Source organism: Vanacampus margaritifer, chromosome 1 (assembly GCF_051991255.1).
Source record: "Vanacampus margaritifer isolate UIUO_Vmar chromosome 1, RoL_Vmar_1.0, whole genome shotgun sequence".
Taxonomy (NCBI): Eukaryota; Metazoa; Chordata; class Actinopteri; order Syngnathiformes; family Syngnathidae; genus Vanacampus; species Vanacampus margaritifer.
Window position 1 is genome coordinate 57,734,421 of NC_135432.1, and position 13,440 is coordinate 57,747,860.

General features: G+C 38.6%; 1 protein-coding gene across 1 annotated transcript in view; it reads right to left on the reverse strand.

The window, feature by feature from the left end:
• The window catches only part of nt5e (5'-nucleotidase, ecto (CD73)), a 10,508-nt gene extending 1,715 nt beyond the window's left edge, over window positions 1-8,793 (reverse strand). The window contains exons 1-8 of the mRNA XM_077557100.1: window positions 7,429-8,793; window positions 7,123-7,345; window positions 5,160-5,348; window positions 3,691-3,888; window positions 3,410-3,564; window positions 1,903-2,011; window positions 1,658-1,807; window positions 1,034-1,234 (exon numbers count right to left, since the gene is read on the reverse strand). Coding sequence (XP_077413226.1) covers window positions 1,034-1,234; window positions 1,658-1,807; window positions 1,903-2,011; window positions 3,410-3,564; window positions 3,691-3,888; window positions 5,160-5,348; window positions 7,123-7,345; window positions 7,429-7,929 — 1,726 coding nt within the window. The 5' untranslated portion in view covers window positions 7,930-8,793. The remainder of the gene's footprint in view (window positions 1-1,033; window positions 1,235-1,657; window positions 1,808-1,902; window positions 2,012-3,409; window positions 3,565-3,690; window positions 3,889-5,159; window positions 5,349-7,122; window positions 7,346-7,428) is intronic.
• Between the last annotated feature and the right edge of the window lie 4,647 nt (window positions 8,794-13,440).

The following is a 13,440-nucleotide window of genomic DNA, read 5'->3' on the forward strand; positions in this document are numbered from 1 at the left end:
AATTGGGCATCAGGCGATTAAAATTTGTAATCGTAATTAATTGCATGACTTCACTAGTTAACTCACGATTAATCACAAATTTTATATCTGTTCTAATACAATTTTAAAAAATCTAGGTTTTCATACTCTTGTTAACAAAAGTGGAAAAAAATGTTAAACTAACAGAAATAGTTCAAATGAATTTTTGACGTCTATAGCCGTCAATGGCAGTGAATGAGTTAATATGAATATCTGTCCTTTCAACAAGAATGCGTACAATGTCTGTACTTTGTCGAATCCCATCCAAGCTGACTTCAAGCGTGGATGCACCCTAGACTGATCAACAGTCTAGCATTTTTATATGGACCATTACTTGGTGGACATTTGCACTTCATCAAAGGTTTTAAAGCTTTATCGGCTTTGATGGATCGTCCTCTCCCTTCTATAGCGCTAGCCTTTTAAATGGTTTAATTTGGCTTGGGAGTTGAGTCAAATCTGCTGAGGAATGAAAAATATGATTGCAAATTGTCTCTTCAACTTTCTAATACCAATAACCAAGAAACGTTATAGCCGCCGCACTCATTTGTTACTATGTTTGCAGTTAGGAAAAGGCTGCAAAATTAACTCATTCACTGCCATTGACGGCTATAGACGTAAAAAATTAATTTAACTATTTCTATTAGTTTAACATTTTTTCCCCACTTTTCTTAAAAAGAGTATGAAAACCTAGAAAAAAATATTATACATTTAGAACAATTAATTACAATTAAACATTTTAATCCCCTGACGCGATTTAAAAAAAAAAGCAAAGATTTAAATTTTTAATCGTAATTGAATCGCATGACTTCACTAGTTAACTCACGATTAATCACAAATTTGATATCTGTTCTAAATAAACAAAAAATAATAATTTAGGTTTTCATACTCTTGTTAACAAAAGTGGAAAAAAATGTTAAACTAATAGAAATATTTCAAATTAATTTTGGACGTCTATAGCCGTCAATGGCAGTAAATGAGTGAAGCTAAACTGTTCAAATGTCGTCCATCTGCCCACCCGTATTATGCTTCAGCATCTCCTCCTTGAACATGGCGTAGCCGTCACCTCCGCCCACCAGGTAGGAAGGCATGACCACAGTGTAGGTCTTCTCCAGGTCCAGTGGTTCGTACTTGGGCACTCTGCAGTGGGTGCAAAGCACCAATAAGGATGCGACCCTCTGGTTTACCGGCTTCGACAGGTCATACTCGACATGGATGCCTAAAAATGGAAGAAAAAAAAGGATGTTTGGTAAGAAACGCAGATTAACACTCAAGAAGGTGCAAACCTCTGCCAAGGCCAATTTCTGTTTTTTAGTTAGCAGGCTATTTCCTGGTTGATTATGTAATCATTTCATGTGAAATCATGCTGATATTTTGAATGTGAGAGGGCAGTGACGTTTTTTTTTTTTATCAACAACAAAATTTAAAATGTTCTTCCTTGGCTTACCTCCTACAAAGTGTAAATTGCTTCTCTATTTTATATTTTTTTGCCACCTAACTGGCCAATACACAAACTGCGATGAATTCGTAGCCCGCTGTCTCGGTCTTGTCACTTGGCGGAAATAACCAAGTGCATTTCCCCAGATGATTAACTTGTTAATACTGAGAATGTTCAATGACACCAGATGATAAGAAATGAGACCTGAAACTTGCAGGAATTCTCCGTGCATGCCTCCATATCTGTGGACGGAGTATTCAAAAGCCTTTTTCATGGTGGAGCCCTTTATCTGGATTAAGTCCACAGTTTGTTGAAATGGTAAAACGGTGAGGATATCCTCCATTGTTATGGTACCTGAGAGTAAAGGGTCACACAAAAACACAGCACAATTGTAAAACAAACTGCCATGTGCATTTCAAAAAAGAGAAAAAGTCTTCCTTATGGTTTACCATTTTTGTAGCGCTCATTAATTGCTGTGCGAATAGCTCCGCTGTTCAATATGCATACGCCCACGTGATTCCACTCCAGCTCATTAGACTCTTTTAAATTGTGGTTGACCTAACATCACAAAAAAAGAAGAACAATGTGACATGTTGAATCTGTGCTTTTCAACTTTATCTGATGTGGGTGTAGAGCTGGGCGGCATGGCAAAAAAAAAAAAAAAAATCAACATTTTTTTCATATTGTCTTGATTATTGTCAAGATTTTTTTATATTGTTTTTAAACTTATTTAAAGTGTCAGTTGTAAATCATCTGCATTGTAAACATCTGTGTTTCAACATTTTATTAACATACTGTATGTAACAGGCATGGCAGATTAATGGTTTGATGGTTTACTGTGGTTTTAAAAAGTCAAGGTCACTCAAGTCACTATGCAAACACGGATAAATTGTTGCCATGTTGATTAATGTACATTGACCTTAGAAAAAAAACATGGCGCCAGTGGACACTAGTTAGCCCCAAGGACAACATGAGTGGCCCACGGGCTAAAAGTATCTCACCATTGATGGGACACTGTAACTTACTAAGAAGATTTAAAACCAAAGAAGAATGTTAACATTTATTTAACTATTTAAGCTTAAATTCATTTCAACTTTTGCACCAAATATTATATATTTTGTTTAAAGTTAAAATGGAGAAAAATGAAAAAAATGACCATGAGAAATATTTTACCTAACAGTAAACAGTGAATGTAAACACTTATTTACATTCATGACTTGGTGTTTTCATTCAATAGTGCAACAAATAAAGAAAAAATATAACACATTTTAGAGTCCTGCATATTTTTGGAGGTATACAAGTTACAAAATAGACAAACTGCCGCCTCAGGGATATGAAGACACCTTAAATTGTAAACGTCATAATTTTCCAGTTATGATTTGTGCTGCCATTCAAATGTTCGTCATTATCATCAACCAAGACAGATTAAGTAGTTTTGCCACGTTACAAACAACCGGAATAATGACAAGAGGATGGAATTCGGCTTTGTTTTGGTGACATCACCGCTAGTAGTGGCTAACTGCTAATGCTGACAGCAGTGAGAATTCGGTTGTACTTTCTCCGTTTGTGTATTTAAGCTTTTTACATAATCAATTGGATGGTAATTCTTCTTAGAGCCAGTCGGTGCTTTGCGAGGCCTGGGAGTGCGGCTTATAGGCCACCCGAGGAAGTTCGTTTTCAGTTTACCTCCTCAACTTGACTCACTGTCTTCTGTCACATGCATTTCCGCCATGTTTGATGGAGTAAACATTCACCAGTTGATAACCGAAATTGATCTCAACCACCGTCATTTAATCTATGCTGGTGATGATCCCCCTCTCCTCTGCCATCAAAAATCCTAAGTGCCGGCAGGCTTTAACATGCATAAGCAGGAAATGCTGTTAGTGTCACAGCTGGTGCGCCAATCATGCTGACTCATGGTTAACTATGCGGTTTGTTACGATCACAGCTCATTACCATTGCGTCACAAATCAAGTTTCCAAGGTTGCATTCTCGGAAGCGACACTCCTCGAAAGAGCCATTCAGGTACACTAATGTCCGGCCGACATATTGTTTGGAGTACTCAGCCAGCTGCTCCTTCCACTTCTGGACATCAGCAAGGATATTGGGATCTGGAGGGTGAAAAAAATGCAAATGAAAACACGAAACAAGCTTTTTTTGCAGAGATGTTCGGCGTACTGTATTCTAGTCTAGACGCACGCGGCCGGACATGACCCGGGACTTTTACCGCAGTTTACCTTGAGGTATGCTGCTGTCCATCAGGATTGGGTTTCCAACTGCTTTGATGACATTTCCAGCCGGGTCAAAGGTCACCTTCAGGTAGCCCAGGTATTTTCCAAAGGCGTATGCCTGGACCACTGGCACCTTCCTGCCATCATCTGAGTTCACCATGAACGGGTACGAACCTGCTGGCACTTCAGTAGATGGAGCGGCTCCTGCAGAACACATGGTGGATAGATTGATCCAAATATTCCGACTGACTTTTTTTTTTTTTTTAATTCATAAGTTTTCCCTGATTTCTTTTGACAAAACAACAATGTCAATAAGCCTTTTAGAGCTTCCCACTGAATCAAATAATCCTTCCATCCATTTTCCGCAAAACTGGACCCTATCGCTTGGAGCAGGACACTCAGGACTCAATTGCAGGGCGCATAAAGTTTGTACAAACGACCACATAAACTCGCATTGACACACGTAAGGGCAAGTTTGCAGTCGTCAATTCACATACGCTATTTTTTGGAAGGTGGGAGGAAGTCGGCGTACCCACATAATTACAGGGAGAACATGGCAACTACACAGGAATGTCAGTCGAGATTTGAACCAAGAACTTCTGACGTTATATCCGACTCTTCTTATTCTGGCCTTTTTGCCTAAATATTTGAATTCTTTCTGTTCAGAAATTGGCCCTAAAGCCGATTATGACTTGATCTGTCTAAGACGACATATCTATGCACGTATAAGTGCAGCTGTTTATGCGTAAGTTGTTGTTGTTGTTTTTTTTAAGAGGGTAGGACTCGATGTTTTTTTTTTGTTTTGTTTTTTTACTTCTTCCTACTCACTTTTAAACATGTAAGCTGTGCTTAATGATGATTATGTATGTAAAAAAAAAACGTTTTTTTTTTTAAAAATTGCAGTATTTCTTGTTGCTGCTTTATATGTTCAATAAACAAACAAACAAGCGTTTGACACTGTGGACCACACGGTTTTAAAGCATAGGCTTAGTTTTTGGTTTCAGATCATGTACGCAGTTTCCTGGTTGGCAAATTATTTGACCCAATGATTTGTGTTCCAAAATTGCAAACATCCAAAAGGGGGTGCCACAGGGTTCTATATTAGAGACCTCTCATATTCATGATGTACATTAATGATTTGGTATCTTGCTTGATGGTACTCTCACATTCAAACCCCACATTCAGAATTTTGTAAAGATGATTTTATTTTATTATTATTTTTAGGTTAAATAGCTCTGCCATAACTACTAACTGTTAAAGAATTGGAAACTAACGGAAATGATCTGAATGAAAGACTTAAAATTGAGACGGCCCGTTTCCTGTATGTCATTTTAAATTGTGTTGAAACTGTAACTTTTTCTAGCCTCTTGGAAAAGAGGCTTTTAATCTCAATGGGATGTTCCTGATTAAATAAAACACACCAACATAAAGTTTGTATGCATTTATATATTGATTGAAGAAGGACAAATATTTACCGGAGTATAGGAATGTGTTGGTGTGCCCTCCAATAACTACGTCGATCCCTCTGACTCGCTTAGCAATTATTTGATCCACGTTGAAGCCAGAGTGGCCCAGGGCGATGATCTTGTTAAAGCCGAGTGTTTGCAGCTTGTCAACCTCCACCTGCAGGGACGCTACCTCATCCTCAAACTTTAGGTGTGGTCCTAAAAAGGCAAACACAAGAAGGGAGGAAAAGTTAAGCAATGGTTAGTACTGTGACTCTGAATATGCAGCAAGTACTTTGAAAAATTGCCGGATCAATTTCACAATAAATGTATGAAGCAACGTAAAAGTAGAAAGGAAAAGATTTTGTGCATTTACAAATGTGCAAGTGTTATTTCTGTCTGCAGAATTCGTTTCACAGCGGAGACGCACAATTTCAAAGGATTTTAAATGAATTGTTTTTAAGGTTTATTAGATGTATGCTAACTTTTAACACTTCTAAGAAAGTTAACAATACTAAAAAGTGTGATGCGTGAACTTGACTCATCTTCCTCTCTATTTCCTAATACAATACACTTGTGCATGTATGTAATGTCGACTTTTTTACTTTTTTTTTGTATAATCACACAAGGTAAGCTACCTTCTTTTTCCCACATACTCGCAGTTTGGCACTAACGGATTCCCCTATTTGCAGATTTTTTCCAACATTTTTTTTTTCGGGAGCCAATCTGCATTTTTCATGGAAAATGTTAATTATAAGTTCATTCTGTTTGAGTTTAAAAAAAATCAATGCATTTATAATGGCTGTAAATTATACATACATTTGTGCTATTCACAAGCCATCTTACTTCCTTATCGAAACTTGTAAACTGAACCGAAAGGGTGAAATGCATTTCGTTCATTTTGTAGCTATGTATTTTTTTTCTGTTTACATGTTCAATTCAATTAATTACATTTTGTGGGGGCGGCAAAGCACTACACTTGTCTAAATGAAACTGCTCAACTCACTTCAACATAGTCCCTTGGCCACAAGATGGCACCAAAGCAACCAAGCTTTGATTGTTTTGGCCTGAGCATAGAAACAACAAACAGGTGAATTTTCGGCAAATAATAGAAGTTATGTTCCTAAAAAACACAAGTTTGCAGTGTTGTATAGCGATAAGGTGAATGTCTTGAACGCCAGGAAATAAAGTACAAATGCCTGATTACTCGATTTAAATCCTTTTTTTTTTTTTTAACAGTATTTGCACTTCACATGAGTAAGCCTATTTATTTTTCAGGCAACTTTTTTCTTTTACTCTCCACATTTGAGTACCGTATTAGTACTGGTATAACTGTTAAAATAGGCTTTTTACTTTTTCCAACCTGCACAGATCATGATTACAATTTTGTGGATTTATGGAAGAATATGAACCAAGGAAGCATTCATGACAACGGCAACAGATTCAGAAAAGCACGATATTCCTTTTGCATGGCTTTTTAAGCGGTATTGTTTGACGTTGACGGTTGAGTCTTGTACTTTTACTTGTAGTTTTACTTCTATGGAGGACCAAAACTGCCGTAATTCAAAAATAAATAAAAGATTAAATAAATAAATACTGTAAATGACTAGAACTAAAAATGGATATTAAAAAATATATATACTCGAAAATTAAATTTAAAAATAAATAAATTAAATTTAAAAATAACTAAATTAAATTTAAAAATAAATAAATTAAATGGAAATACAAAAAAACCCAAAAACTATTTATTTCGATTTTTGGCAGTTTTAGTCCTCCATACTGTTCACTGTGTGAGTATGTAAGCTGTGGATTTTGTGTTGTGGTCTGTTAGGTAAGTGCATCTTCCTCTTCTTAGAAGAGAGCAGAGACGAGAGAAGTGGCCTTAAAAGGGCAATAAAATTGACTCAACTCATTGTTTACATACAAATCCGACCTGAATGGTGATACTGTACTTGTGTGTGTGTTTAAAAAAAAAAATAATAATTAAATTTACCTGGCATGGACAAGAAGGGGGTCTCTGAGGTGGTGTACCCCACCACTGCCACCTTTTCCAAACCCACGTTGACTATCGCGTGAGGTCGGTAATAACGGCTGAAGTTGGCCGCCAGAGTCTGGTCCGGTTTGATGTTGGAACTCACCACTGAGCAATTAACATTCTGCAGAAAAGGCGCGATAAGACCCTCGACTCCATTGTCGAACTCGTGGTTCCCGAAAGCCTGTGACGCGCACACGCCAAAAAAAGAAAGAAAAAAAAGTTGTTTCCACTTGCAAGACATGCAACTTTTTAAAAGACATTTACCATCACGTTATAGCCAAGTTTGTTCATAAAGTAAGCCGCCTCGGCGCCTTTGTAGTAGTTAAACCACACGGTGCCTTGGAACTGATCGCCGGCGTCCAGCAGCAAGACATTCTCCTCCTCTCCGCGGATCTGCGAGACCTTGGTGAAGCGTCGCGCCACCCCCGCGAAGCAGGGACCTCCGGGCGGACACTTGCCAGAGTCCACGCTGGTCTCCTCGATGCGCGCATGGTTGTCGTTGGTGTGCAGCAGGGTCAGCTCGAAGCTCGAACCTCGCTGCCAAGAGTTGAACAGCAGCAACAAGGAGAGGCAAGCCGAGGCCGTCTTCCAGGAGAGACACATTTCGCGCGCGCGCGCGTGTATAAGTGCACGCGTGTATCTGTGTGCGTGTGTGTGTGGAGGTGTGGTGGGGTGGGCTGGTGTGGGTGGGGGGAGGACTAGCCAGGGGAAAAGGCGTGGGCTCCTTTTTCCTCTGTGGGTTGGATTATTGCCAATTTCGTCCATATTTTTATTTTTTATTTTTTTATTTTTTATTTTTTTATTTTTCTTCTCAATTCCCTGCGCTTGAATGTTGGAACAGAATAATTTCCAAAATTACGTCACTTACTACACAATTTGCAATCATTCTCGTATTATACTGTAACAACATTCGAACCCCTTATTTAATTGATGGGGAAAAAAAGGTAATTTAAATTTATTTAATACCCACAACATGTCCAAGTGAAGTCAACATTATCTTAAATACAGCTATTGGCTGTAATATATAATATAGATTTCACATAATTTCACATAAACGGCATCAGTAAATGTCAAAGTAAACTTGTTGACTGACCGAGTTGACTTAAAACCAAACTGGATTTGAGCCAATCACAACGCCATTTGACAGTATGTGTCTAACATTTTAACTGTATTACTGGGAAAACAACATCGATAAAAGTCAAAGTAGAGTTCAGAAGATAACTGAAAATTGATAAAATAATGTAATTTTAAGCTTTTTCCTGGGAAAGTGTATAGGTTACATGAGTGTTTGCTTTGTAAGTAAAAATAGAGCAGAAAATATTTATTTAACCTTTTTAACCCTTTTCTGGGGGGAAAAAACCCATAGGTGAAGTTGAAGTATACGTAGCTTAGATGCGATAGTGTAAACATACAGTATTGGAGGAAAACTTATAATTAACTATATTTTAACACCTTTACTAAATTTAGAAATGTTTAGTAACGTTTTTAATTGGGAAAACAACTTTGCTGCAGTAAATCAAGCAATTTTGATTAAACATCATTTCAACCTTTTTTTTAATGTGACAATATCATCTGAATAAAGTCATACTCATAGTAGACCTCAAATGTGTATTTCAAACCAGCCGTTGTACAAACAATATTCGAGTGGGAAAAACAATCCATATCCATCTGCCTTCAGACTTTGCCGTACGAGACGACGGCGTGCAGGCACAAATGAATTGTGTGATAATAACCCAACAAACAACGTTAGCGACGGGAAATACGCAAACGGCAGGAGCCGGAGCTCAGCTGTCAGAGAACGAAATGAAAAGCAAAAAAAGCTGACACTATAATACAAGAGGTGCGGAACAACGATAAGTGACAAGTGAAAACACTTGTGTGCAATCAAGTTGGCATGCATCGCTGCGCTGAGAGCCTGCGCTTCACTTCTGCAGCAAATCTCATTGGTAGCAAAAGGCTAGAGTGATAAACTTAAACGTGTTTAGATATTTATGTTTAAGAAAATGTGCTTGTCCCTAACTGCAGTGTTGTTTGTGTATTCTTTTACTCCCTTGAGAATGAAATAAATAAATAAACATCATTTATTATTAGCCTACCTAGGCTAGTAAGGCTACATACATTTTGCGATTTAAGTTGAAGCATATGATGCGGGTAAACCGCCAATGTATGGCTGGTTAGCACCTCAGGACTCTGAAGCTTTTCTATGTAAAAAAAAATAAAATAGAATTCTTCTTAATCAAACAAATATGACGGCGTATTAGGGCCACGTATAAAAATATATTTTTAAGAGAGCGGGGGCAATATTCAGAGAAAAAAACGTGCAAATTTTCCACTTTATAAAGTGGCAGATTTGCAAGAAAAAAACTCAGAAACTTACGAGAAATACACGTAGCGTAGCTACAGTCTAATCATGTGAGGATTTGTTGGTGGTTAATGGGACACTGTCACAAAACAAAAAAGGCAGGACGGAGAGGGATTCATTCTTAAATTTAAACTTTACTCGTCATTCACCGCAGCTAGAGCGACAACACTTTCAAAGTGGCAAAATTGAGAGTTTTTTTCTCTGAATATTGCCCCCACCTTCTAAAAAATAAATATTTATACGTGGCCCTAATACGCCGTCGTAAACAAAGAATTTTGATGATAAGAAATTAAAAAAAACATTTAAAAAACAAATGAGACATTTGTAGATTGAGCAGTTTCTGATCACATTTTTGAACATCTCCTGGCTAGGATAGAATTGCACATGCATTTGTCTTATGTGTAGGCTACTGTACTTTTCTTTCACACCTGCATGACTTCCCCCCAAGGTTAAGGTTTTCACCCGTTTTCAACCACCTTTTTCCTGCAATGTGATCTAATCTGATGCAATTCCATGTTTCTTAGATTGACATCACACAACCTTGAAGCTAAACTGCGAAGTCAGATAACGATGTAATCCCAGCTCTTTTGGATAGCATCTTTTCTTTTTCTTTTTTTAAAAGATCTAGCTTGAAAATACAAAGACCAAAGAGTAGTAGGGAGCCAGGCAAGCTAACTGTTAGCTTATCTCACTGATTCTCAGAGTAAAGCTAACTGTTAGCTTATCTCACTGATTTTCAGAGTAAAGCTAACTGTTAGCTTATCTCACTGATTCTCAGGTATGAGGTATGCGGGCTCCCTTTAGTGATACTGAATGCCAAAGAATCACTGTTGAAAGTATTTATAAGTTATTTTTGAAAAAGAAAAGCCAATGGTTTATCTGGTAACTAAATTGTGATTGCTAACGCTTGTCCTTGTCAAGTATATTGTGGTGAACAGAGTTAGCAAAAATACTCAAGAGTCTTACAGTCTTTACTTAAACTAGCATACATGGAAATCACATTCCACACAGAAGTAGAAGTAGGCCTGCAGATACTGTATATATATTTTTTTTAAGTACAGTGGTACCTCGGCTCACGAACGCTTCAGCTCACGAACTTTTCGCCTCACGAACATTAAATTCGCGAGCATTATAGTCTCAGCTGACGAACTAGTTTTCGGCGGACGAACCAAATCACGCGACACGAGAAATCACGAGAAGCTGACGCACGCTCACGGCGTCGCAGTTCGTCACCCCCTTTCTTTGAGTGCGGACGTGATTTGTGTTTGGTAGACATTTTGGACCATTTTGGAGTGTACTTTTGCTATCATGGGACCGAAAAAGACCCCACCACAGGCTAGTGTTAAGCCTAAGAAGACATTAAAGAAAATTACGGTCGAGCAGAAGAAGGAGATCATCGAAAAACACGAACGAGGTGTGCGTTTGTGTGACTTAGCGTCCCGGGTATTATCGCCGAGAAAGCACGGCAACTTCACTCGGATATCATCAAGAGGCAACCTGGAAGTTCATAATGAGGTCCTCAACACAGCGGATTTGATTCGCCTTCAAGAGGACAAGCAGAAGGAAGCCATTCAGGAGTTGTCATGTGAGGACGAGGAGGAGGAGATGGCTGCAGCATCAAGTGAGAGCATCAAGACCATGTTAGCAAAATGGAGTGATGTGCAGGCTTTTATCGAACAGTACCATTCAGAAAAGACTGTGGCTATGAGAATCATCAACATGATGAATGATAATGTGATGCCTCAGTTTCGTAAGACCTTACAACTCAGAAAGCAACAGGTGTCAATTAAGAGGTTTTTAGTCAGCAACAAGGATAAAGAGTCTCCTAAGAAGCAAAGAAGAGAAGCCACACCAGAGGACTCTCCTTCCAAACAGTAACTCCCTCCCTCCCTCCTCCTCCCACTCCATTCCATCAAGCCTTCAACTTCTGTACCATCACAAAGGCAAGTTGCAAGTTTTGCAAATAAAAACACTTTATTATACAGTACAGTGTATTTCTTTAATTACAATACAATAGCACATTTATTATACATAAAATAAGGTATATTTTGTGTAGTTTTAAGGCTTTTTTAGTAGAAAATTGTGTTTTATGGGGACCTGGGAACGGATTATTCTCATTTCAATGGTTTCCTATGGGAAATATTTGTATGGAAGACAAACTTTTCGGCTCACATACTCTCTGTGGGAACCAATTAAGTTCGTGAGCCAAGGTACCACTGTACTGGTTTGATAATTGTACTTACTCATTCACTGCCATTGATGGCTACAGTCGTCAAATATAATTTTTTACTGGACTGGCAGATAAATAACAGTAAATAAGCATAGACTGATAAATTACAAAAGTATAAAGGAAAAAATAATATTTACCTCCAATTATAATCAGTACTCCCTCTGCATACAAATTATTTCCCCTCTTTTATAAACTTCCATAGTGGCCGTACTCGTACTTGAGCTCTCCTACAGATATCCTTGTCGCATGCATTATCCTCGCTGAGGAGTCTTCCCAGCCAGATATGTAAACTACCTGACAAAATCAAGAGGGTTGCTGTCCACATTGAGTGATCGGTGCCTGTGGTGTTGAATTTATTCACATCACTTGGGTTTTGAAGATGTTAATGTTCAAACCAGTCTGTTTGGCAAATCTGTCAATCCGATATATTTCCTCTTGCAGGTGACTTGTGGACAGATGCAAGGTCAAGCGTAGTCAAGATTTTCTAGCTAGGAAATGAGAGTTTGCTGGTTGTGTCTGGGCTTGTCTCAGGTGGTCTTAGCCTATGCATTTTTCAGTCAAGAACAATGAGGAAGGTGATACGTAGGTTGATTCCTCTTTTGGTTTTCCACCACAGACATATGTGGTGATTTTGAATGCAACACTCATTTTGTCTCTTGCAGCTACCCATTCTGCTTTCCAAGCTAGCTTCTCAACAAAGGCCCTCTTGTCATTCTTTGCACTTTCTGACCTCCTTATCCTTGGTCTTATTGGATTCTTGGGCCTCATTCTGGAGCCTCAGAGACTTGGTGTTCAGCATCTTGGCCTTTAGTTGTTTTCTTTGTTCTATTTTCAGACAAATGTTAGATGCCAGTCATTCCTTGTTGTCCTTTCTTCTATAACCCACAACCTTAGTAGCTGTCTCAGCATTCCTATTTGATGTGAATATCAGGGTCCTCAAATAAAGCAGTGGTCTTCAACCACCAGGCCGCGGACCGGTACCGGGCCGTGGGACACTTTGGGCCGGGCCGCACAGTTGAAAGAATAAAAAACGTACTATACTTGCGATTAATTGACTAGCCGACGCTTAAAAATATTTTATTTTGAAAAGTGACAGGATTCTCTCTGTTACGACGGACTCTAGACGGATATTAAAGTGTAGTCCTTACCCTTGTTATGTTTGTGATGCTAGTACAGGTACATACAAATACTTAGTGTGTTTGCATTTGTTGTTGTAGCCTTTTATTAATCAGCCGCCGAACAGCCAAGCAACTCCCCTCATCCAACCCACTGGGTTGCCGGTCCGCGAAAGTTGTGGACTTGTATGAACTGGTCCGTGGTGGAAAAAAAGTTGGGGGCCACTGAATTAAAGTACAAGGAGCGATTTCTCATTTCTCATTTCCAACACAAACTTGTTGGCATTCCAATTTGCTGAGGTCAACTTGTCTTCAGAAGTTTTAGCTTGATGTTAGCACCATGACAAACTCTGACATCCTGGCGGGACCTGCTCTACTTCCTGCTGATTACAATGTTTACCGACTAGAGGCCATGTTTGTCTTCCAAAGTGGAGGATAACTGTTCTATCACCAACTGTTTTCCATCCAAAACCAGTCTATCGGCATTCACTAATACATAAAATATCCGGCCTGTACTTTTTACTTTCACTTATGACCTCGGCAAATTTAAATTGTTAGCAAGTTTGAGT